Source organism: Salvia hispanica, chromosome 3 (genome assembly GCF_029641045.1).
Source record: "Salvia hispanica isolate PSC_SH4W2 chromosome 3, Shi_PSC_v1, whole genome shotgun sequence".
NCBI classification, from domain to species: domain Eukaryota; kingdom Viridiplantae; phylum Streptophyta; class Magnoliopsida; order Lamiales; family Lamiaceae; genus Salvia; species Salvia hispanica.
This window is the reverse complement of record NC_142694.1, coordinates 18,932,860-18,955,258: the sequence shown is the minus strand read 5'-3', so window position 1 is coordinate 18,955,258 and position 22,399 is coordinate 18,932,860. Positions and strand designations below refer to the sequence as shown.

General features: G+C 36.4%; 3 protein-coding genes and 1 pseudogene across 3 annotated transcripts; 1 reads left to right on the top strand and 3 right to left on the bottom strand.

The window, feature by feature from the left end:
* Window positions 1–2,599: 2,599 nt before the first annotated feature.
* LOC125214271 (G-type lectin S-receptor-like serine/threonine-protein kinase At2g19130 pseudogene) lies at window positions 2,600–5,405 on the bottom strand (annotated as a pseudogene).
* A 141-nt stretch (window positions 5,406–5,546) lies between these two features.
* On the bottom strand, window positions 5,547–6,756 carry LOC125214272 (uncharacterized). Its single transcript, XM_048115215.1, has 2 exons — window positions 5,865–6,756; window positions 5,547–5,777 (listed from the first exon to the last, which is right to left on the bottom strand). Exons 1-2 carry the CDS (start codon window positions 6,078–6,080, stop codon window positions 5,730–5,732), a joined length of 264 nt encoding a protein of 87 aa, XP_047971172.1. The 5' UTR covers window positions 6,081–6,756; the 3' UTR covers window positions 5,547–5,729.
* A 3,968-nt stretch (window positions 6,757–10,724) lies between these two features.
* On the top strand, window positions 10,725–17,627 carry LOC125213397 (E3 ubiquitin ligase PQT3-like). The gene is made up of 15 exons (XM_048113914.2): window positions 10,725–11,601; window positions 12,600–12,711; window positions 13,001–13,082; window positions 13,224–13,390; window positions 13,507–13,580; window positions 13,776–13,841; window positions 13,938–14,094; window positions 14,167–14,315; window positions 14,542–14,706; window positions 14,886–15,185; window positions 15,462–15,503; window positions 16,055–16,304; window positions 16,416–16,532; window positions 16,638–16,710; window positions 16,898–17,627. The coding sequence occupies exons 1-15, from the start codon at window positions 11,439–11,441 to the stop codon at window positions 17,468–17,470; spliced, it is 2,490 nt and encodes an 829-aa protein (XP_047969871.1). The 5' UTR covers window positions 10,725–11,438; the 3' UTR covers window positions 17,471–17,627.
* Window positions 17,628–19,304: 1,677 nt separating this feature from the next.
* LOC125213398 (transcription factor MYB41-like) lies at window positions 19,305–20,748 on the bottom strand. Its single transcript, XM_048113915.2, has 3 exons — window positions 20,567–20,748; window positions 20,348–20,477; window positions 19,305–20,190 (listed from the first exon to the last, which is right to left on the bottom strand). The coding sequence occupies exons 1-3, from the start codon at window positions 20,697–20,699 to the stop codon at window positions 19,491–19,493; spliced, it is 963 nt and encodes a 320-aa protein (XP_047969872.1). The 5' UTR covers window positions 20,700–20,748; the 3' UTR covers window positions 19,305–19,490.
* Between the last annotated feature and the right edge of the window lie 1,651 nt (window positions 20,749–22,399).

Here is a 22,399-nt window from a genome sequence, read left to right as displayed (position 1 = left end):
CTATCAAGGATTAGTGGTAAGAAGAAAAAAACAATCCAAGTAAAGAATCAGTAGAGAAAGAAAGGAATAGCAATATTAAAAAAAAGAGGTAGATGAAAAGGAAAATTATTCAAGGGATGGAGGGCCGTGGATTGGAAATCAGAATCAGGAGCTTAGTTTATTTGTCATAGTCAGGTGTGCATAAATCACACTTTTAGTTTTGCATGTTATGTGTGGATGATTGTTATATGATAAATTGGAGTGAATATTTGAACTATATGATGTGAGCCTAAAATGGTTTATGTTATTTGATATTGATGGTGTAATATGACGTGGATATGTGATTTGTGCAATATATATATTTATCTATAGTATTGGAGTTAATTGATGACTTATATGATAGAAATTACATTATATGATAGAAATATGTAATTGATGCACTTGATATGTTTGCACATGGTATTGGAATTATTTGAATCATGGAATTAAAGAGGATATGTGACAATCTTACCCTAAGTCTGATATCAATGGAAATGAAAATAGACCTACGGGTGATATACAATGATAATAGACCTACGGGTCAATACAAAGAGCAAAGAGGGACCTTCGTGGAAAGGTCAAATCAAAGAGGGACCTTCGTGGAAAGGTCAAAATATGTAAAGAGAGACCTTCGTGGAAAGGTCAAATAAATATAAGGGACCTACGGGTCGTGTACAATGGAAATGCCCGGGCAGATACCAGGCTTGATCTGTACCAGAATAATGAAAAGGACGGAGAGGCATATGCATATGAATATTAAATTTTTTTATGATATTTATTACTTCTGGTGATATATATTGGTGAAAGAATGTGTTTGATATTTGTGTGTGAAATTAAAGGTAAGGTTTATATGCACTGAGTTGTGGCTCATATAAACCACTATAATTTTTCAAGAATAAGATATCAGTGAAATTATTCGTTGACATGGGTCGTAGGAACTCCACATGTTATCAGGGTCGGCGGCTGACGCGTTTTGGCAACCTTCTCCTCCTCATCATTTTTGCATGTAGATAAATGTGTAATATATAGAGTGGTGAGAGGGTCCCACTACGATTTAGAATATTTTGCAATTGATAAATGTTGGTTTTTGAGCTTATATAATATGTGTGTTTTATTTACTTGACGTGTGGATTGCTTATTATTTTAAATTTTAAATTTATTTACTATAAGTAGTTACGTCAGATAGAGTTGGGTGTTACAATACGCCAATTTTTTAGTTCGTGAGAAAAATCGAAATTTTTGCAAAAGTTTGAAATTTTTAAGTCAGTTTGCCCTTTAAAGAACTAAGTAAAAAAAAGAAAAGTAGGTGGGAGAATAAACTATGTGAGACAAAAGATGAAGTATTATTTTTTTCTTAAAAAAAAGATAACTCACTTATAATGAAACATGCCAAATAGAAAAGTGACACTTATAATTGGACGGAGAAAGTTATATCCTACTATCTTTTCACTTCCTATTTATGTGACTAGCATATATTGCATAATTCATTCATTTTAGGGCATCTTTTATCCCTTCTATCTTTGATTAAAAATTTAAAACCGTACTCGAATTTTACAAATATGAAAAATGAAAATCTGCAATTTTGCATTTAAAAATACAACAAAAATATAATACTTTGAATAATTAAATTTTCGCGCCACGATATCTGAAGCTCAATTCCAGCGGCGGGAGCAACTTCTTCAGCTCCCGCCTCACTGCCAAGTTTATCCCCTGCAAGTTCCCGGGTTTCGATGTCTCTCTCCTCCGCATCGTCGAAATCGGCAGTTGGCATTCGCTCCCCCTTACCTCTCCTTCGTCGAATTCGTGTTCAAGGAGATCGATGCTCAGCATCGTCCTGGTAAATTCGTTTTTACTGCTTTTCTTTTGTGATATATCAGCGAGATTTTGCTGCAATTATTTCGTTTTTACTGCTTTGATTTGTAAATTCTCGCTTAGAACTTGCATAGGTTGCGTTGTTTGGGGATCAGAATTTCCTTGCGATTGAATTTGCTGATTTACCTCTTTTGATTTTTTAAGAGCCTTATTGTGTTTCATTTTGCAAATATCTCGTAGGAGCTAGATTTTTTGACCTATTTTGGTTCATTCTAAATAGGCTCAGTTATGTGTACTTGTTTCGTGGGGAATCTGGCTGTACGCTTCACACTGGGGATTTTCGTTGGGAAAAATCGAATAGTTTAGGCACGGAAAATGGAAGGGCTGTGTTGCTTGATCATGTTGTCTTCGAGATCATGTTGCATTAACCCTCGTTACTACTTTGGCCACCTTTGTGGACCTAAGCAAGGTCTCTGGAGGGTACAGAAGAAACTTGACTACGAGGAGGATTTAAGGAGGGCTGAAGTTGCTGAAATAAAACCTATAGCAGATGGTGTTTCCCATGTGTCAGGAAGGAAAAGGAAGAATGGTCACACGAAGTTTTATGGTATACGCATAAGTAGGGTAAGCTTGTAGGGGAGGTTGAGCCGTGAGCTAGAATTACAAGTACGGAGTCTTGCTCCGAATGATTGAAACTCATGGCAGTGTATATGCAGTTAAGCTGTTTAGAAGGAACAATAAATATAGCTGTGTAACCAGTTGTTAATAAATGACCTCTTTATTCAAGTTATGCAGTTTATTTCTCCAAACATACTATTGAGATACATATTGAAAGTACTATGAAAATATTGAAAAATTGATATATTTTATCTACAGAACTAATTTGCTGTTGTGGAGGAATCAATGAAGAACAATAGTTGTTCCGGTCTTGCAGCTAAAAGGACTTTGAGACCCTGTGGAATCGGAGGCGAGCTTACAGCCGCAACTCCCTCAAGAATCTGCACAACACGACTCATGGAAGGTCTCATGTGTTCATCGTCCTAAACACACCAGCAAGCGACTTTGCATATTGTCGACACCTCTTCTTCATCAGCATCTCCATTCAATGAAGGGTCCACAAGACCAGGTATGTCACCTCCGTTTACTGTCACACTCGCAGCCAATGAAGGGAAGAAGGTAGCATTATCATCAGCTGAAAACTCTGTGTTTCGCTTTCCTGATACAAGCTCAAATAGCAACATCCCATAGCTGTATACATCTGCTTTAGTTGTGATGGCAACTCCTGATAACCACTCAGGTGCAAGGTAACCTCTAGTTCCTCGCATTGTTGTCAGAACCCGGCTAAAATCACGACCAATGAGCTTTGCCAAGCCGAAATCTCCCACCTTGGGACAGAAGTCGGCATCAAGAAGAATGTTCTCCGGCTTTATATCACAGTGAATGATGCAGTCTCTGCACTTCTCGTGGAGGTACAATAGCCCTCTAGCTATTCCCAGCGCGATCTGATACCTCGTACTCCACTCCAAAACCTTAGACTCATCGGCTTTGAAGAGATGCAAATCTAAGGAACCATTTTGCAGGTACTCATAGACTAACAACTGCTTCTCGCCTTCACGACATAATCCAAGAAGCCTAACAAGATTCACATGTTGGATTGTGCCAATGGTGCCTACTTCTGCCCTGAACTGCTTCTCGCCTTGGTTAGCGCTCTCGAGTTTCTTCACAGCCACAACCGTTGAATTAGGTAAAGTTCCCCTATAAACCGATCCGAAACCCCCTCCACCCAACTTATCTGAGAAATTCTTAGTTGCGTTCTGCAAATCTTTGTATTTAAAGGCCACCAGAGAACCCTCCAGCACTTTATTTGTCCCAACACTTCGTCTCCGCCTCTTCCACAGTGCAGCCAAAACTGCTAACATGACCAACGCAACCACAGAACAACCCACTGCAGCACCAATTATGACGCCCTTATCACTCTTTTGACCTCGGAACACTGAGGAATAAGCAGAAAGTCTAATGTAGATAGCCCTCCCACTGCTATTTCCTTCACCAACCCATTTTAGATTCAATATCCCTCCATCCCAAAGCGAACATTCGCCTTCATCATATGCATAAGCCGTGCAAGAGCAATCAATTGAGCAGGCTGATTCACATTCGCCTCTGCTCTCGACTCTCAACAGTCGAGAGTACTGAGGTAACCCCATTTCGGGACTCATCAGAAACTCATCCTTTCTCCTATCAGCATCCCCACACTCCAAAGCATCCTCTCTCACACAACCAGCAGAGAAATCATTCAACTCCCATTCATCTTCAAACCTATGCTTGAATCCCCTCAAACAACTACAGAATGGAAATGAGGGCTCAGTGCACACACCAAACTCTCCACAATAAGCAGGAACTTCACACTGTTTCGGCACAGACCAGTACACGTTCCAGCTATTTCCCACCCACAGTAGCTGCTTCACTTGCCCTGACACATCCATAATCTGCGTTGAGATAATTGATGGATCACGAATGGTGTACATGTAATAGCTCTCATTCTCATTGTCAACGTAGGTGAAATTGTAGCCATTCTTAAGAGCCGTCCTCATTTCGGGCACTCCACTAAAAAGCACACCATCCCAAGCTCCACTAGCCCAATACTGCTCACTGTTATTCCTCCTTAATACATATTGGCTCTTATTCAGATCTGGCTCGAGTGTGAACAATCCAGGAGCAGGATCCTCTGAGTTTTTCCATGATGTAAGAATTTGTTTCTTTTTAGTAATCTTGTTATACCCAATTCTTGCACCAGGCATCCATGTATGAGAAGGGTTATTATAACTTTCCCATAAATTTAGTGCCGGAGATGAAGAATTCGAGCCTAACCCTTGTCTTAACACCAAGTTCCCATCATCAAGAAGCACAGCAGATGCAGAACTTCTTGAATCTGTGGCACCTAAACCAGTTGACCAAACCTCGATTTGGGATTCGTTTCCAAGCATCAGATTACCATCTGATATCTTGAGTTGGGCAGAGTGCTTGTCTGAAATGGGAGCTTCTCTATTTGCAACCCAGATCACAGTTTTCTCAGTGATTTTTCCATACCATATGCCTATGTAGTACTTGGAAGATTTACCTGGAGAGAAAAACCCGAGCTCAAAATTTCCACCTGAGGAAACGATGGTTTGATCACCGGTGAGAGTTTGGTTTGGTGAAAGGGTGTCAGCTGCATGTGACAAAATTTTGTTGTTGCTGAAACATAGGATGATCAGAGCAAGAATCATGCTAGGAAAGGTTCTCATGATCATGGCTGAGAGAGAGAAGACTCGAAGGATGAAATGGTGGGCAAAGGAGCTCAGCAGTTGGTAATCATTCAAAGTTGAATTTGTAACTAACCAACTTTAAAAATCATGAAGTTGCAGATTAAGAGATGATCGAGTCAATATTCTTAGCATGAGCAGTCAAAAGTGAGCATGTTCGTAATATGTGGATACTATATTCAAGTTGAGTTTTACTGTCACCATTTTTTATTTATATATTAGCTATCTGTTGTTTTTTAATTAATGCCAGTCATAGACTGCTGCAATATTATTTGAATGTTTGAACAAATATATACGTTCCCCTCTTGGGATCCATTTAGGTAAACCTAATTATTATATCAATTGGAAAAAAGAGAGCTTCAAGGCAAATACCATATCATATGGCTGATATTTAATATTTCTTCACTCCAAAAATCAAACAAACTTAAATGGAATGCTTTCTTCGATGGCAAAGAATGTACATTCAAAAGTCAAATAGTATGCAATCAGAAATTATTGAAATTAAAAAATGCAGATACTAAATGATCAAGATAAAAGCTTCTAGATCAAAACTTGCAAAAAATGTTCCAGGATCCTCAAAAAAGGAAGGTATTTTCCTCATTCTTTCTTTCCAATTCCATGAGACATGTTATAGATCCCTCTTCCCTGAAAAAATGAATAGCAGTCTCCCATTACGATGGTGAAAAAAACACAATACACGTTGAGAAGACAGAAACTGAGAGATGGACTTACGATAAGAAACAACGAAGAGCCAGCCAAAGCCAAAGGAATGGCAACCGATGTGAGCTTATCCATTGGTTGCTTCAAATGGATGTGTTTGTGAATGCTCTGGAAAAGTTTTTGCTTCTCAATGAGCTTCGCTCTTGACCTAAAGGGTTCCTCAGACATCCAGCATAATTTCATCACTTTGTAATTAATGGTTGTACGAGATTCATGAAAATAACTCATCTATTGCAGAATACCAAAGTAACCAAAACATATTTCATTGTCCACTCTCGGATAAAAGTACAGTCCTTACGATTGAGATGACAGTAGTGAATGATCGAGATTCATATTTAATTATTTATCAACCATGGAAAATTAAATCACAAAACTAAAGTCGATAGAAGATTCGTTGACATATTCAAGCTAAAGGGTCTTTAGAGATGAAATGCTCTCATTGATCCGACCAGTAAATAAGTATGACTTCACACAAGTGATACAGTATGTTACTCTCGAAACATTGCTCAACATAATATCTGCACAATAACTGATCAAAGAATAACAAGAGAAGTCGTTGCTTCAAGGAGACCGACCTTGTAATCGAAAAATGACATAACATAACGTTATCAAAAAGCAAACTTCTGCCCTTTTCTAGCTTTGCAAGCTTAGGAAAAATTAAAGCAATAGAAAGTTAGTGCATTAGAAAGAAAATTTTAGTTCACGCCCAACGCCAAAAATGGGTGAGATTCATCTATTTAGGCCCAATTACACCTATTAACAAGCAACAAAATCTCAACAATTTCTCCCTAAAACCATATAATTGAATGCAACCACGAAACCAGAGCACATATCGATCTAAAAATGACGACAACAACAGACCCAATTCTAGACGGGAGGATTCAATCCATCAATGCACGAGATAACATACCAACGATCCTTAATTGAAATATCAGAAATCCAGATTCAGGCAGCTAAAAGCTCATAAATCAATCCACGCAGAAGTACTGAGCCCTAATCCAAAACGAATTCCCTTCACGGCAATATAAATTAAAAACAGACGATAATCCATAGAGATTGAACAATACCAACCTGAATTGCAGAGTTTGGGAAATCACACAGAGCGGCAACAGTAGGAGGATCAAAGAGATTGTGCGAGATCGATTGAAATGAATGAGAAATGAGAATCTGTTTTCAGCTTAATGGGGTTCGAGCATGAACCAATGATCCAATGAGTATTAATTGGGCTTTTCGCTATTTGTTTCTGACCCACACACAATTATTTGGGCTTTAATTGATAGTACTCCCTCCGTTCCCTCGTTATAGTTTGAGCAAAAAATTTCGACACGTAATTTAAAAAATGAGTATTGAATGTGTTAAATAAATAAATAAAAAAGTAAGAAAGATAAAAATTAGAGAGAATAAAGTAAAAAGTTAAGAAAGAGAAAAAAATTACTTCTTTCGTTCTAACTAAGTTGATACAAAATTTTTGGGCATAAAAATTTAGGAATTCTGTTGAATAGATTGAAATTAAGTAAAATAAAATAGGAAAGAGAAAAAAGTAGGAGAAATGAAGAGAGAGTAAAGGGAAATGACTCAACTTTGTTGGACGTCCCAAAAAGGATACGACTCAATTTAGTTGGGACGGAAATAGTACTGTATATGGAAATGACTCAATTATAAAAAACTTTCTGAAATGAAAAAATGACTTAACTACGAGGGACTTGAGGAAGTACTAGTATTTTATTTGTGTTGATTTTGGCGTGACTTTCTTTGCTACCCTTCGAATTAGACGGATAGTGCTTCGATTTGCGGTAGTTCGAATTTTGTTTGTATGATTTTTCGGATCTAAGCCTATTTCCACTAGGGATGTCAATCGGGCTAACCCGTTCGGATTCGGGCTAGCCCACTTGGGTCGCCGGGCTATTTGGGTGCGGGCCATTCGGGTTCGGATCATAAATTTTCAACCCTAACCCTAACCCGTCGGGTTTTGGGCTAACCCATCGGACTATTTGGGCCTAAAAGCTTTCGAAAATAATCTCTTGTATCAAAATTTTCTTCTATAAAATGATTTTAAATTTTAGATACTTTTTCCTTTTTGGTTTAGAACTATATAAAATCTTCAAATTTTCATAGTTTTCTTCAATAATACTTGAAAAAAAACCTTTCATATCGATCAACTACAATATAAATTAAAGCTTATGTTCGTGTCATTATTATGACATTGTTCGTAACTAATTCTTTATGAAAATTAAAAATCATATCTTAGTACATTAATCATTATTAAAATGATAAATATATTAAGATTTTGATGGGTTAGTTCTTAATTTTGTCTTGATTGACTTTGGTGGTGGTAAGACACTAGTGGTAGATGATAGGACGGTGCAATACTTGAAAGCTGATATTGAGGAATCGAGTGGAAAAGTGTAGAATGAAGATTGATGATTCAAAAATATAAAAAAACCTCTAAAACTTAATATTTTATAATTAAAACTCACAGCCCATCGGGCCGACCCGCAACCCGTTCGGGCCAACCTGTTTAACCCGTCAACCCATTCGGGCCAACCCGTTTAGCCCGTTTTATATTCGGATAATAAAATTAAAGCCCTAACCCGCTTATATAATCGGGTTGTTCGGACCGGCCCATAGGTTTCGGGTTGAATTGACTTCCCTAATTTCCACACATGTAATCCACACATTTAGCTAACTCAATCAACAATTTAGCAATTTATTATTATTAGTTCTCGTCCTATATACTTTCGAGACTATGGACCTAAACCTCAAGTAACCCTTCATTATTCATAAAGTAAATAATTAATTATTATTTTTAATTTTACTAACGTAATCATTAACTAAATATCTAGAAGCAATAAGAGCACTTTTATCTTTTCAGTCGTATCTATAATATAAGTTCGAGTTCGAATGCTACCCCTCCCCCCAAAATATACTCCATGGACTTTGGAAATGAGACATATTAATGCAAAATTGGTTAAGTAGAAAAAAGATAAAGTGATTAAAGTATTATTATTAAAGAATGATATTCATCTTATAGGAGAAAAAATTATAAAAAGTCGATCTGAAATAATTTTATAGAACGTACCAAAATAAAATATATAAGGACTTTGGAAACGAGACATATTAATGCAAAATTAGTTAAGTAGGAGAAAGATAAAGTGATTAAAGTATTATTAGTAAAGAATGATATTCATCTTATGCGAGAAAAGGTTATAAAAGTCTATCTAAATAATTTTATAGAACATACCAAAATTAAAAGTATACTATAAAAAAACGATCTGAAACTATTATTTTTTACTTCAAGACCCCTCTTACTAGTAGAATAAAATTAAAAAAGATGAGCAGATATGATCCGACCAAAACGAGGATAATATTCAAAAAGATGAGTAGATATGCTCCGACCAAAACCATAATAAAATTCAAAAAGATGAGTAGATATGGTCCGATGTTTATGAACTTATAATCTGATGATGATGCTCGAGTCGATTTCATGATTATAAATTCATTCCATACCAGACTAGGCCATAATAGGGTTATATACATTCTCAAGGAGTCTATATTTTATATACCAAATAATAACATAAAAAAAATATTCTTGTTATCCGGTTGTATTTCATATCTCAAGTTATCTACTACCTTCGTCCACGAAAAATAGTGTTAGTGGCATATGATAAGTACAAGTTTTAATACAAAATTAAATAATAATAATAATAATAATAATAATAATAATAATAATAATAATAATAATAATAATAATATATAGAGAGAGAAAAAACTTATCAAAATTGGATAGAGACTAATTTTGATAGACTGTTAAAAAAAAGACTATTTTCTGTGGTATAGTAGTACTGCTAGTATTTTTCTGTATCTCATCCGAATTACCAAACAAGCCCTCGTTTTATTTAGGGTCTTTTTAATTTCTATTTTACCATTTCTAAAGAAAAGGAAGCAACCATGTGTTCTTGATCTTTCATATCAAGATAAGATGGGGTGTTTGGATTAGTTGTATATTATCTACATTCAATAATTCTATGTACTCGCAATTAGTCGCTCTTTTACATCAACTTAATATTAGCAAATTCTAACTATTCTTGTTGATTTTGTTTATTTCCAGATTTATCCCATTGAAACTCTAGAGACATAAAGTATTCAATTTTGTCACACTTTTTCTCCAGCTTTCATTTTACAAACGGCGGGTTCAACTGTTCAAAAAAGAGAATTTTGAGCGGACGCGGTTCTCTCGATGAGGATCACACACTACTAAGGGATTTTCATATAGTTGCTCTTTGTTTGTCATGGTTTTGAAATTGTGGCAGCGTCGTCGTACCAATCTGCTTCTTCCCTTGCCCAACCTCGCCAAACTAAGCAAGCATAGTGCGATTTCGTTGTTTGGGGAAAACTTGTAGTAGAATGAAATTATGGGTGCGGCAAGAAAACTAAATGCAATTAAATTCCAAAAACAAGAAGTTGGAATCGGGAGCCTCAATCGCACTAGACAAATTGCAAAGACCAATTCCTTGAGGAGATTTGGTGCTTGCACAAGTATTCAATGAGGTGGATAAAACGAATTATATTGCCTAAGATTGAGCGATGAATATTTCATATAAAAAACACAAGGCTATAATAGTAATTGCTTGATTCTTAATAACTTTAACAAAGAAAGACAAATTTTTATCGATATCTTTTCCACCGTTTCGATAACGACTCAAGCCCAAAACCAGCGGGCCATTGCCGATTACTCGGGCCTAATACAAAAGATAACCTAGAAATGCTCATTAATTGGGCCTAAATGATAATCCAAACACTTCCTTAGGGATTTCGTCGAAACTGAAATTTAAATGTATTGATTGGATAGAAATTTATTTGAACAAGGTGTAGGGTTGGTTCCCTGACGTCATCGCAATCGCATTCCCCTTACAAAACTTCCCCCACACAATACTTTATCATCTCAGCGCTAAACACAGCTTCGATTTCCATCTGCCGCATTATTCTAGCCCTAATTTCCACCTCTCGCGGATTTCATTCAAAAATTCGGTTCCTTAATATCCGTTGATACAATCCTCTCCGATCAGAATTCGGAATCAATTCGGTTCATTGTCATGATGATGATGGTGGAGTAGTTTCGGCTAAGGCGGCTCAACCCTAACTCTCTCCCGCGCTGTTGATTCCGCGATCGAATTGAACAATTGGCGGAGTTTCGTATTTGCTGAGCTAGAAATCGTTCGACAACATCGATTGAAAGAAGTTTACGGTTCGAGGCAGTGGCAGCTCGGCGACATCTGGAGGTTCCTGCTCAGTTGTTTAATCGATCCAAGTGGAGAGGCGCTGAGCGGCATTTGGATGTTTTTGAGTGGCTGAAGGATTAGAAGGCCAACAGTTAGTCGGTTTGATTGATAAGTATTTGCAGAGAAGAAAAAGAAGAATCTATTGAGTTTCAGTTGTACTGTTATTGTTTCCATTTTTTCAAATTTTGAAGTTGAATGCCAGAGCTTTCATTTTGTATTATTTGACGGCCTCTATTCTTGTTTGTGTTGTTTCTCTCTGGAAATAGAGGGCGAACATATACAAAGAAAGGCGATACCATAACAAAATATGGCTGTTTACTATAAATTTAAAAGTGCTAAAGATTATGATTCAGTTCCAATGGACGGCCACTTTATTTCGGTGGGACACTTGAAAGAAAAAATATTTGAATTAAAGCATTTGGGTGGTACTGATTTTGACCTCATAGTCACCAACGCCCAGACCAATGAAGGTTGGTTTTGATTCTATGCACAATGTTTTTTTGATAAATTTTTAAATGAAACATAGGGTTATGGTTTATTTTGCAACTCTGTTTATAAGTAGAGCACATATTTGAGCTTTTACTTTGTGTAATATGATGATGGTAAATTTAAATGAAGACATATTTCAGTGCTATCTTTCTATGGTGGCATGGGGCTTGGGTCTTAGTTGTTGCCAAGCTTAGTTTTTTTGGGTTTAGACCAACGACTCTTGTGTTTAGTCACTTGTGGGAAGCTGATAAGAGTTGATAACTGAATAAATTATGGTATGCTGATAAAGTCAGCTGTTGGGAATCTGATTTGAAGAGGTTTTTGATCATGTTGTAGATGATAGGAGATTGGTACATTGGAGGAAGTTGACTCATTTCGAGTGTTCCATTGCTGTTTGTTTAGTCTTGCACTCACATTGATTTATTAATTGAAAATTGTTGGGAGTTATGGAATTGATTCTGTAAAATATGAAATATATTGCGATCTTTAACAATTGTCATGATGTTCTGTTAGTCTCTAAATGAATTAGTATTCAAATGGTTCTTGGAGATTGTTGCAGTGTAAAATAGGTTTTAGTAGTTGTGAGTTTAGCTACAGTGTATACAATTTTACATACACACACATACATGCATATATACATATATATTGGAGGCTGAAGCTTGGTTATTTTACTTGAAAAATGTCCAAATACAAAATCTGCAATAAAATTGGGATTAGATCATTTTAATGCTGAATGTACTAATCATTGTAACAGTTATTGTACACTGAGAACTGTCAGTGTTGTGGTGTTGATTTGGTTGTTTCAGCCTGATTTATGAAATCAGGACTGTGATGGAGATTGTGAAATACACCATGGGTTGATAGGGACTATGGCGGTGATGAGATAACTTTTGGTGGTGTTAATTCTAGTTTACCGTTTGGTTGCGTTTTGTGGTGGTTTTCTGGGGTTTATACACATCTTATTGTTTTTTAATTTCAGAGTACCTCGACGAAGGAATGTTAATTCCCAAAAATACTTCTGTTTTAATACGCCGAGTACCTGGAAGGCCTCGCAAGCCCATAGTTGCTGCACCTGTTAGCGAACAAGAAGAGTATTTTCTTATTCCTTTTAAGCTTTGTCAATTTTTTGCTTGTGTGATTGAAGAATTTTGTGCAACCACCAAATGTTAAACATCAATTTGTGCTTCCTGTTGATGTTTTCTAAACATTGTATGACCAGCTTCAGATTTTCTCTGTTTAACTTATCCATACAGAGATGGAACGATTTACACACACACACACACACACACACTCACGAAAAATTAAAATACTAGGGTTACACTCTTCATCTGCAGAATTTCTTAGTGCTTAGTTTGTGTATTTGAATGTGTTGTCCTGTAGGTTGAATGTTGACCATAATTCTGAAGATGTTCAAGCTGTAAAGGGCAGCTTTGCTGTAGCAGATCAGTCTTATGTGAAATATGTAAGGCTTCATTCATTAATCCTGGAATAGTTTTACCACCTTATTACTTATTAGTGTGTAACTGGGAACCCGGACATGGGAGCATTTCCTTGCTAGTTTTTTTGTGTTGCAAGTGTATGAATACTTTGTTGCTTTTTCTAGGGCGAAGATTTAGAATGGGATGAATTTGGAAATGATCTATATGCTATGCCTGAAACTACCCCTGTTCCATCCAGCATCCCAGTTCAAGATGCTACTCCTGTTAGCAAAGAGGATGAGGAGAGCAAGATCAAAGCTTTAATTGACACACCGGCATTAGATTGGCAGCGGTGAGGAGCTGTTCTGGCTTATCATAGATGTTCTGGGTGATATTTATTTTGGACCAATTATGCCCTCAATTTCTGGCTACTGGAGCTTAATTTTTATAACTTTTATCTTTTGGCAGACAACCTTCGGATGGTTTTAATGGTAGAGGTTTTGCACGAGGTGGCAGAACGCCAGGTGGACGTGGTGGTTTTGGTGATTCTCTTGTACCTTAACGTGTATCTGGAATATTTCTGCTGGTTGTTTAAAAATAAACATAACATCATCATTTTGTTCTTTTAATATCGTGCTTTTAGCTATTTCAGGAATTTATGTATTGATGCTTTGCCACCTTCCTATGTCTTTGTTGTCTATGACTATTTTCCTGAAACTCAATGGTCATGTTTCCAGGTCGAGGTGGATTTGAGAAGAAAACACCACCACAAGGGTACATATGTCACAGGTGCAAGGTGCCTGGTATGTTCTTTTTCTAGGAAAGTGGTTTGACTTATTTTACATTTATATATAATTAAAAACAGGAGTATTACTTAGTGACGGGTTTCTTTCCTGCAGGACACTTTATCCAGCATTGTCCTACTAATGGAGATCCCAATTTCGACATCAGAAAGGTCAAACCTGCTACGGGAATTCCAAAATCAATGTTGGTGGCCACCCCAGATGGCTCTTATGCAATGGCGAGCGGGCTTGCAGCAACATTGAAGCCAAATGAGTAAGCTGTCTTCACTAATTAATTTTATGTGTTTTACAAGGGCCATATGTACTCATCAGTGATTCTTTATAGGGCTGCTTTTGAGAAAGAGATTGAGGGAATGCCATCTACAAGACCAATTGGTGATCTTCCAAGAGAGCTGCGGTGCCCTTTGTGTCAAGAAGTAATGAAAGATGCTGTCCTGACGAGCAAGTGTTGTTTGAAGAGCTTTTGTGATAAATGTAAGAATGTGCTCTATTGTCCTGATCCTGATATTGTTATTGGATCTTTTGCTTTTCACTTTAACGCAATTTTGCATGCGGAATGAGGTTTTCTTGTCAAGACCGTGCTTCTCCTTTGTTTCAAGTCCTCACTTTTCCTTTTTCTTACTTCTCTGTAGGCATACGGGATTACCTCGATATCCTTTGTTTCAAGTCCTCACTTTTCCTTTTTCTTACTTCTCTGTAGGCATACGGGATTACATTATATCGAGGTCAATGTGTGAATGTGGGGCCACAAGTATTCTCGCGGATGATCTTTTGCCCAACAAGACCGTAAGAGATACCATTAATCGGATTTTGGAATCTAATAATAATAGTGGTGAAAATGGTGGGAGTGCTTTTCAAGCTCAAGGTGTGTGCCTTATTTATCTCACTTCTTCTTTGCTCTCCCTCTGTCTCTCGCATACACAATGCACACTCGCAAGTGTAAGTGTGAACATCTTTCACCTTAGATATGGAGTGTGCTATCAATGTGGTCTACTTACAACCAGCCTCCTAACTGTTCTTTTCCCCCCCCTTTTTGTGGTTCAGATATGGAGTCAAGAAATCCACAAGCAAAGGTTCCATCCCCCACGCAGTCTGCTGCCTCAAAAGGACAGCAAGTGCCCGCACCACCACCTCAGAGGCAGGAAGTTCCTACAAATGTGGAGACTGTTGAAGAAAATAAGCCTGCTATCGTGCCCCTGAAATCAGAGAAAGGGATAGCTCTAAAAGTGCCTGATGCCTCAGAAGCAACACATGACTCGAGAACAGTTAAGGAAGCAGCATCACAAGGAAGTGCTCCTCTGCCCGATGAAGAGGTGCAGCAGAAACCAATATCTGGAGAAGCAGGTAAATAGCATTCACATAGTTTGCTTATGCAATATTTATGCCAAGGTTTTGAAAGGGATTTTTAAGCTTTGGGGAGTGTTCCAAGCCTTGATTTGACCAAAATTCATAGAAACACATGAAAATCATAACTAATATTATAATAAAATACAGAAACATACCAAATATATATGAACACATAATAGTCATAAGGTTGTTATGGTTGTTAATGCAATTTGTTTGTTCCTTAATTTAGGAGCATGAATTCTGACAAATGACCTTCTCTTTGTGGTTTCACAGGCCGGAAGAAAAAGAAGAAGAAAATTTCCATGGCTCCTGGTGGTATGGCCTTATCAAAATTTGCTTGCTGCCTTTTTTTTGCCTTTACTAATTTATGTACTGTGATGTATTTAATAATTCATACTATAAGTTTGGTAGCTGATCCAAGATTTTGCAAATATTTGATTCGTAGAGATGTATTTGGTCAAGCTAGAGGAAATGAATGTTTGGTTGGTTTTTTTTTTATTGTGGGCTCTTATCATTGTGGGCTTTGCACGGAAACAAGTCAACAACTAATTAAGCCATATTAATTTGTGTATGACATTCATGCTTTTCTTCTAGTTTATTGTGTATAAGGCTCTGCTGTTCTCTTTGTAGCATTTCGTCGAGGATGTCAATGAAGAATTGTTTTCAACATACGAATGATTTCTTACTCTGCATCATATTAACTTATATTTGTAAGATCATGCTTAGTTTGTTACGAACCAAGCTGCATTCGTGCTTGCTGCATCTGAGATATGACATGAAATAAAACAGCATGAATGCTCGATAATGTCTGTTTATTCTGATTTAGCTGTGTGAACATCAATTTGAAAATTTGGAGTTCCCTGCAGCTGCAGAGACGCAGTGGCGGGCTGGCCCAGACCTCGTTCCTGAGAATTACATGATGAATATGGGACCTTCTGCTTTTAATCCTGGCTGGAATGGCATGCATCCTGGATTTGATGGCTTTATGATGTATGGCGGTGGTCCTATGCCCTATGGGGGTTATGGCGTTAATCCTATGGACGTTCAGTTTGGGGGCTTTTTACCATATGATCCATTTGCAGGACATGGTGGTATTCTTCCATACGGCCCTCAGAGGTATGGTTTAGCTTATACATTCTGAACACGGTGTTAGGCAAATTTAAGTGACTGCTGTTATTTTTACTTCTCGGTTCTTGATTATTGGGTTATTTGTTTCATGGGTTCCAGGGACCTTTCTGAGTTAGTGGGATACAATGCTCCCCCACCCATCACGAGCAGAAAGGAATTTGAAGCTCGCAAATCTGATTTGACGAGGAAGCGTGAAATGGAGAGACGCGATGAAAGGTTAGCTCCCCCACACATTTCATTCTACAATATTTTACTCTTGAGCTATTTAAAGAGGAATTATTATCTATACCTAAGCTTGCTCTGTTTGGCCTTTTGATATAGGGAGTTTACCAAAGATAGGGAATATGGAAGAGAAGGGAGCAGTACAGTCAATGTCTCTTCGAGATCCAAATCTGTACGTATTTTTATCGTTTGCCTAATGTTATTTCCGTATACCCGTCTTCAAACGCAGGCTGAGTTTATCGTCGTTGAGATGTTTGTTTCTAAAACCTGCTCTACTCTTGGGAAAAAATAATTTCTAGTTTCCTTTGCCTAATTGATACTATCTTCCTTGTCTAACTTGGTGGATTTTTCTGGTTCAGAGATTGACCCCTCCACCTTCTGCCGCCGGCCACCACCTTCCGAGTCGCCGAGACCCGGAGCTTCCTCGCCCGTCTTCCAAAAAGAGGTCTGACTACGTAAACGAGGATCACCACCACCACCACCAGCAGCGCCGCCACGAAGAAACTAACCGCGAAGAGCCCCACCGCGACAGGGATCACCACCGCCACCTCCACCGCTCGCAGTCACCCTCAGAAGCAGCCGCAGACAAGAAGCATAAGGCGAGTGTCTTCTCCCGGATTAGCTTCCCAGCTGGTGGCGAATCGTCCACCAAGAAAAGAAAGCTCTCGTTGGCCGATGCTGGCTCCTCGAGTCACAGGACATCGAACGGGCAGCACGAAGAGCACAAGGCGGCTACTGGATCAAGAAAAGGCAGTAGCGCTGCCATCCCAGTAGATCACGACAGCAGCGATGACGAGAGGCATTTCAAGAGGCGCCCGTCGAGGTACACCTCGTCGCCTCCTCCAGCTCCCTCGGTGGAGGAGGAGCACCGGCATTCTAGGGGGTCGAGGGAGAGAGATCGCGGGGTGTATAACAGCAGCAAGCGTAGATAATTGGAATGGAGACTACGTTTTGAGGAATTTTTAATTCTGTGTTTGGCTCCCTGTTTGCTTCGATAATGTAATAAAAATAGTAATGATCAATGATTTATGACTGGGTTTTCAACAGTTGCCATTTAATGGGCATGTTTTATAAATCATTTTTATAACACTCCTACTATTTTTTTTATCGCCCACTTCCTATATAATCCACAATTCTGTGTCTAATTTCATACTTTAACTTATCAATCTAGTTTTTCTCTAACAATCTTTTCTCCGATTTCGATGGTATCCATTGAGCAACGATGATTAGGACCGGCAATTTTCGCCAAACCATTTGTGCCATATGATCCGTCAACACCACGCACAGCCATTTTAAATTTCACACATATTAGATCCATTTGAATTTTTCTTATATTACTCCGTTCCCGAAGAATATACACTTTATATTCGGCATATGTTTTAATACAAATGGTAAAGTAAGAGAGAGCTAGAGATGAAAAGTAATTAAAGTATTGTTAGCGGGAAATGTGTCACACCTCATTAGAGAGAAAATAGTTTCTAAATTGGAAAATGCATATTCTTATGGTACGGACTAAAAAGAAAAGAATGCATATTCTTGTGGGACGGAGGGAGTATAATACAAATATATAATATGATCCATCTTGATAGATGTCAAATTTTAGCATATTTTTAATATTAGAGTGAACTACATATATGGTACCTGATATTTCATTTTCGCACATATATGATACCCGATCTTTCATTTTCGCACATAAATGGTACCTGATCTTTATTTTATATCGTTTTTTACCTATAAATTACATTTTTGGTATCTGATGCGATTTTCACCACAAAATGCCCTCTAAACAAATAGTACATTTTTTCATTTGTGTCATAGAGGATATTTTGAGCATACACAAAACTAGTACCAAAAGTGATATTATAATATCTTCTCTCATTCTCCTCACTCTTTATACTATTATTATTAATTGATATTAATATTATTATTTTGCTGCTATAAATGAATAATTAATTATAATTATAGTTATAATTATATTTAATCATTATAATAATATTATTGTTATAATACTAAAATGTAGTAGTAATTAATAAATAATTATAGTATAATTATTTAAATTATGAATAATATAATATTATATAATAATAATAATAATAATAATTATTATTATTATTATTATTTTATAATAAAATTAATAACTAATCTTTATAGTCTTAATAAAAATTATAAATCATCAATTGTATTCATGATGATATAAAGAGTTCAATATTTTTAGTTAGGTGTTTCACCCCTAAAATGAGTATAAAATAATTTAATAAAAATATTCAATTGATTTAATTACTTTAAATAATTAATTTAATTAGGTGCTTTGTTCTTGTTTTATATTATGAATGCGATTAGATGTAAGTATAAAACACTAAAAATAAAGAAGAAAAAGAAGAGAAAAGAAAAAGAAAAAGAACAAACATAAACTAAGGAGAAAAAAGAAAGAAGAAAGGAAAATAAAATACTAAAAAGAAAGAAGAATTGAAATTTCCTAAAATATCCTATATAACCAAAAAATCATATGTTTGGTACCTAGAGTTTGTTCCAAAGTTTGAAATTCCAGTTAGCACTTGATTATTACTAGTATTATTATTATTAATACTATTATACTTATAGGAAATGCACGAAGATGTAGGAAATCCCTCCAACCACTTTAAACTTCTAACGAATTCTTAACTTTATCAAGTGCTATTTCACTCTTGTTAATATGTCACACATGACTCGATACAATTATACTAATAGATTTATTCAAAGCACACTTTGAGAAATTATAGTGATAACTAACCACGAAATCGAGAAAGTATATATACATGCAAACTGCAAACATATTATTGTAGTACATAATAAAGATCACACATAATTCTGCTACAAACTCAAGCATTTTAAACACATAAAATGGACCTAATCACCAAAAAAAGAGAAAAGGGGTCCATTAGATTCTAACTACACAAACACAACTATATTAATTTACATGAAATAATCTAATTGATCTAAACTTTCTGGAATCTCAAACCTCAACAAATTACTGCAAAAGCTTTCCTTCTCATCTTCCGTGCCCCCGTTGATGAACGTTGAGGCCGATGGCGTGGACATCACCGAATCGAAGCTTGAATTCTCCGACAAGTCCACCGCCTTCATTTGATCGGAAACCCCATAGAAATAATTAGAACCATTTTCATTTGTAGGGTAATAATTTTGGAAGACTTGGTCACTTGTGCTAGGAGAAGTAGTAGGTAGTTGACGTAGGTTATTTTGGGCTGATTGAGGTGGATTTGGAAGTGTAGAATCTTCAAGATTTGATGGATTTTGTTGGTTTATTAGGTTTTCAAATTGATAAGGTTGGAAAGTTGGGGTTTGATTGTTGAGATTGTGCGAATCCAAGAGTTGATTTTCTTGAAGCTTTTGCAATAAGATATTAGGGTTTTCAACATTGGATGATAGGAGGGTTAGGGCCAGCGGATTGAGGAGCGTCTGGAGGCGAAGGAGGTTCGATAAATTGAGGTGAGGTGAGTTGAGTATCGATGATAGATCTAGTAGGTCGAGCCGGGGCGCATGGGTGACCGGGTCAATCCCATTTCTCAGGAGCCTCTTTCTTATGTGAGTGTTCCAGTAGTTCTTGATCTCATTATCCGTCCTCCCAGGCAAACGGGCCGCGATCGCGGACCACCTAGTTGATCAAGAAAAAATGAAAACCTTTTAACCTAAAAAGTGGAATCTCTTAGTAATATTTCATTCAAACTTCCATTTTTCCATTGCACTCAATTCAAATTCTATTGTTTTGATTTCAATCTCTAAACAATATTTAGTGATGATGAAAATCTTACTTGTTTCCAAGAAGGCTATGGAGTTGAATAATAGATTCCTCTTCCTCAAAAGAAAACCTTCCTCTCTTGATATCAGGCCTCAAATAGTTTGTCCAACGCAGACGGCAGCTCTTCCCACATCTCTCAAGCCCTAAAAAAACACACACACTTATATATACATATTCTTGAATAATAAGCGTCTGAGAAATGAATAAATAGTTGATTTTTATATATACATACCGGCGTGCTTGGGGAGAATTCTCCAGTTACCGGGGCCATGGATTTGGATGTATCGAACGAGCTTCGTGTCTTCCTCTGGCGTCCACGGCCCTTTCTTGAGCCCTTCTTTATCACAACATGGTGATCTTCCCATTCTTTAAAGATGTTTGATTGATTTTCAAGAAAATTATTAGTATGAGTTTTTTATGATAAGGTTCTAGTACTTTTAATTGATGTTGTGGTGAGGTAGCCAGCTCTCATATTTATATAGTACTATATGTAAGATTGTGTGTGTGTGTGTGTGATTGATTGGTGAATAATTGAAGTCAATAGGATTTGGCGCCGGCCCTTTTCATGGTCAATCTCTCTCTCTCTGTGTTGTGTGTATTTGAGTGGTGAGATTTAAAGATTTCTTTGTTTGAAGTCACTTCAGCTTTATGTTGTTAATTTTAAGTTTTCTAGCAATTTTATGTGTGAGTGTAGCATTAAAAAGAAATTTAAATAGAAATGTAGAGAGTAATATAAATAGCTCAAGGTAAATAAAACAGGATTGAATAAAGGGACAGGTGGCAAATATACAAGGCATTTGACCTTTGCAAAAAAAGTCTTGAAAGAGAGACTGTTATATAAGTTGGTGTGGTTGTTACATCCCCTACCCAATTATAAAGAAATAAATGTTCCTTAATTTCATGGGTTGCTTCCATCCATGGAACAAAAGGAAAAAATTGTGAAAAAAACTAGGTTTTTGAATTTAGTTTTTAGGACTAGGACACTTGGAATTTGTTTGCCCTTTTTGTCAAAAAGTGATCAAATTTTCAACTATTTGCGTGTTTCTCATATGGAAGCTAAATAGTCAAAGCAATTAAAGGTTAATTTCTTCTTATATTCATAATTGCTAATGATTTAGATATCGAGTTCAAAGAACCTGTGTTTCTCAAGTATCGTTGATGTTGAATGATTAAGACTAAAAGTTTCGAGATGATTAGACTCTATTAGTTGAGTATATTTGTCTGGATACAAAATGTATATGTGACTAAATATTTTATAGCACTATCAGAGAGTACAAAGAAAAATGTACTGTACATGTTTTTGTATTATTTCACTAAGAATTTACATCAATAAAACAAAAATATATGGTATAGATAATTCCATGTCGTGTTTGGTAGGGAAGATAGTTTATTTATGTTTGAAATTCTATGATAAAAATGTCATTTTTTGTCATAGAATTCTAAACATAGACGAATTCCTACTAAACATGACTATTTAACCAACAGTTAACCGATAATCGAATAATTATATATATATATCGATCCAGCCCTCTTGGTGATGTATTAGCAAAGACATGGATATTTTTTTGACATGGACTAACATTCAAATCCATATTCATATTTGATGATATATTTGTAGTAGTACTAGTAAATTATCTTTATATTAATAAAATTGTAAACATATACCAGAATCATGAGTTTGAATTCAAAATTTGACAAAGTGAACTATACATAAAGATAATATGCACATTATAAAGATATTATGCACATAAAGATATTATGCGCATTTTTTTTCTTCGTTGAGCATATGTCCACTAATTATTTCCTTTTTAACTATTTTCATTGTTTACGCAAGGACAACATAAATTCATAAAGGCTCATGCTATATATATTTTGCTTTTCGAATTTCGTAATTAAATAATCTAATTTGCGAAATAAATCTCACCGGTTGCGGTACATAACAATATTAAATTAATCATACATATGCAGGGCTTCATTGTTTAAGAAGATGGCAATGATTTCTCTGATAAAAGAGATTAAGACCGAAACTCACGTAATTGAAAGATATACATTGTTGGAAAAATGA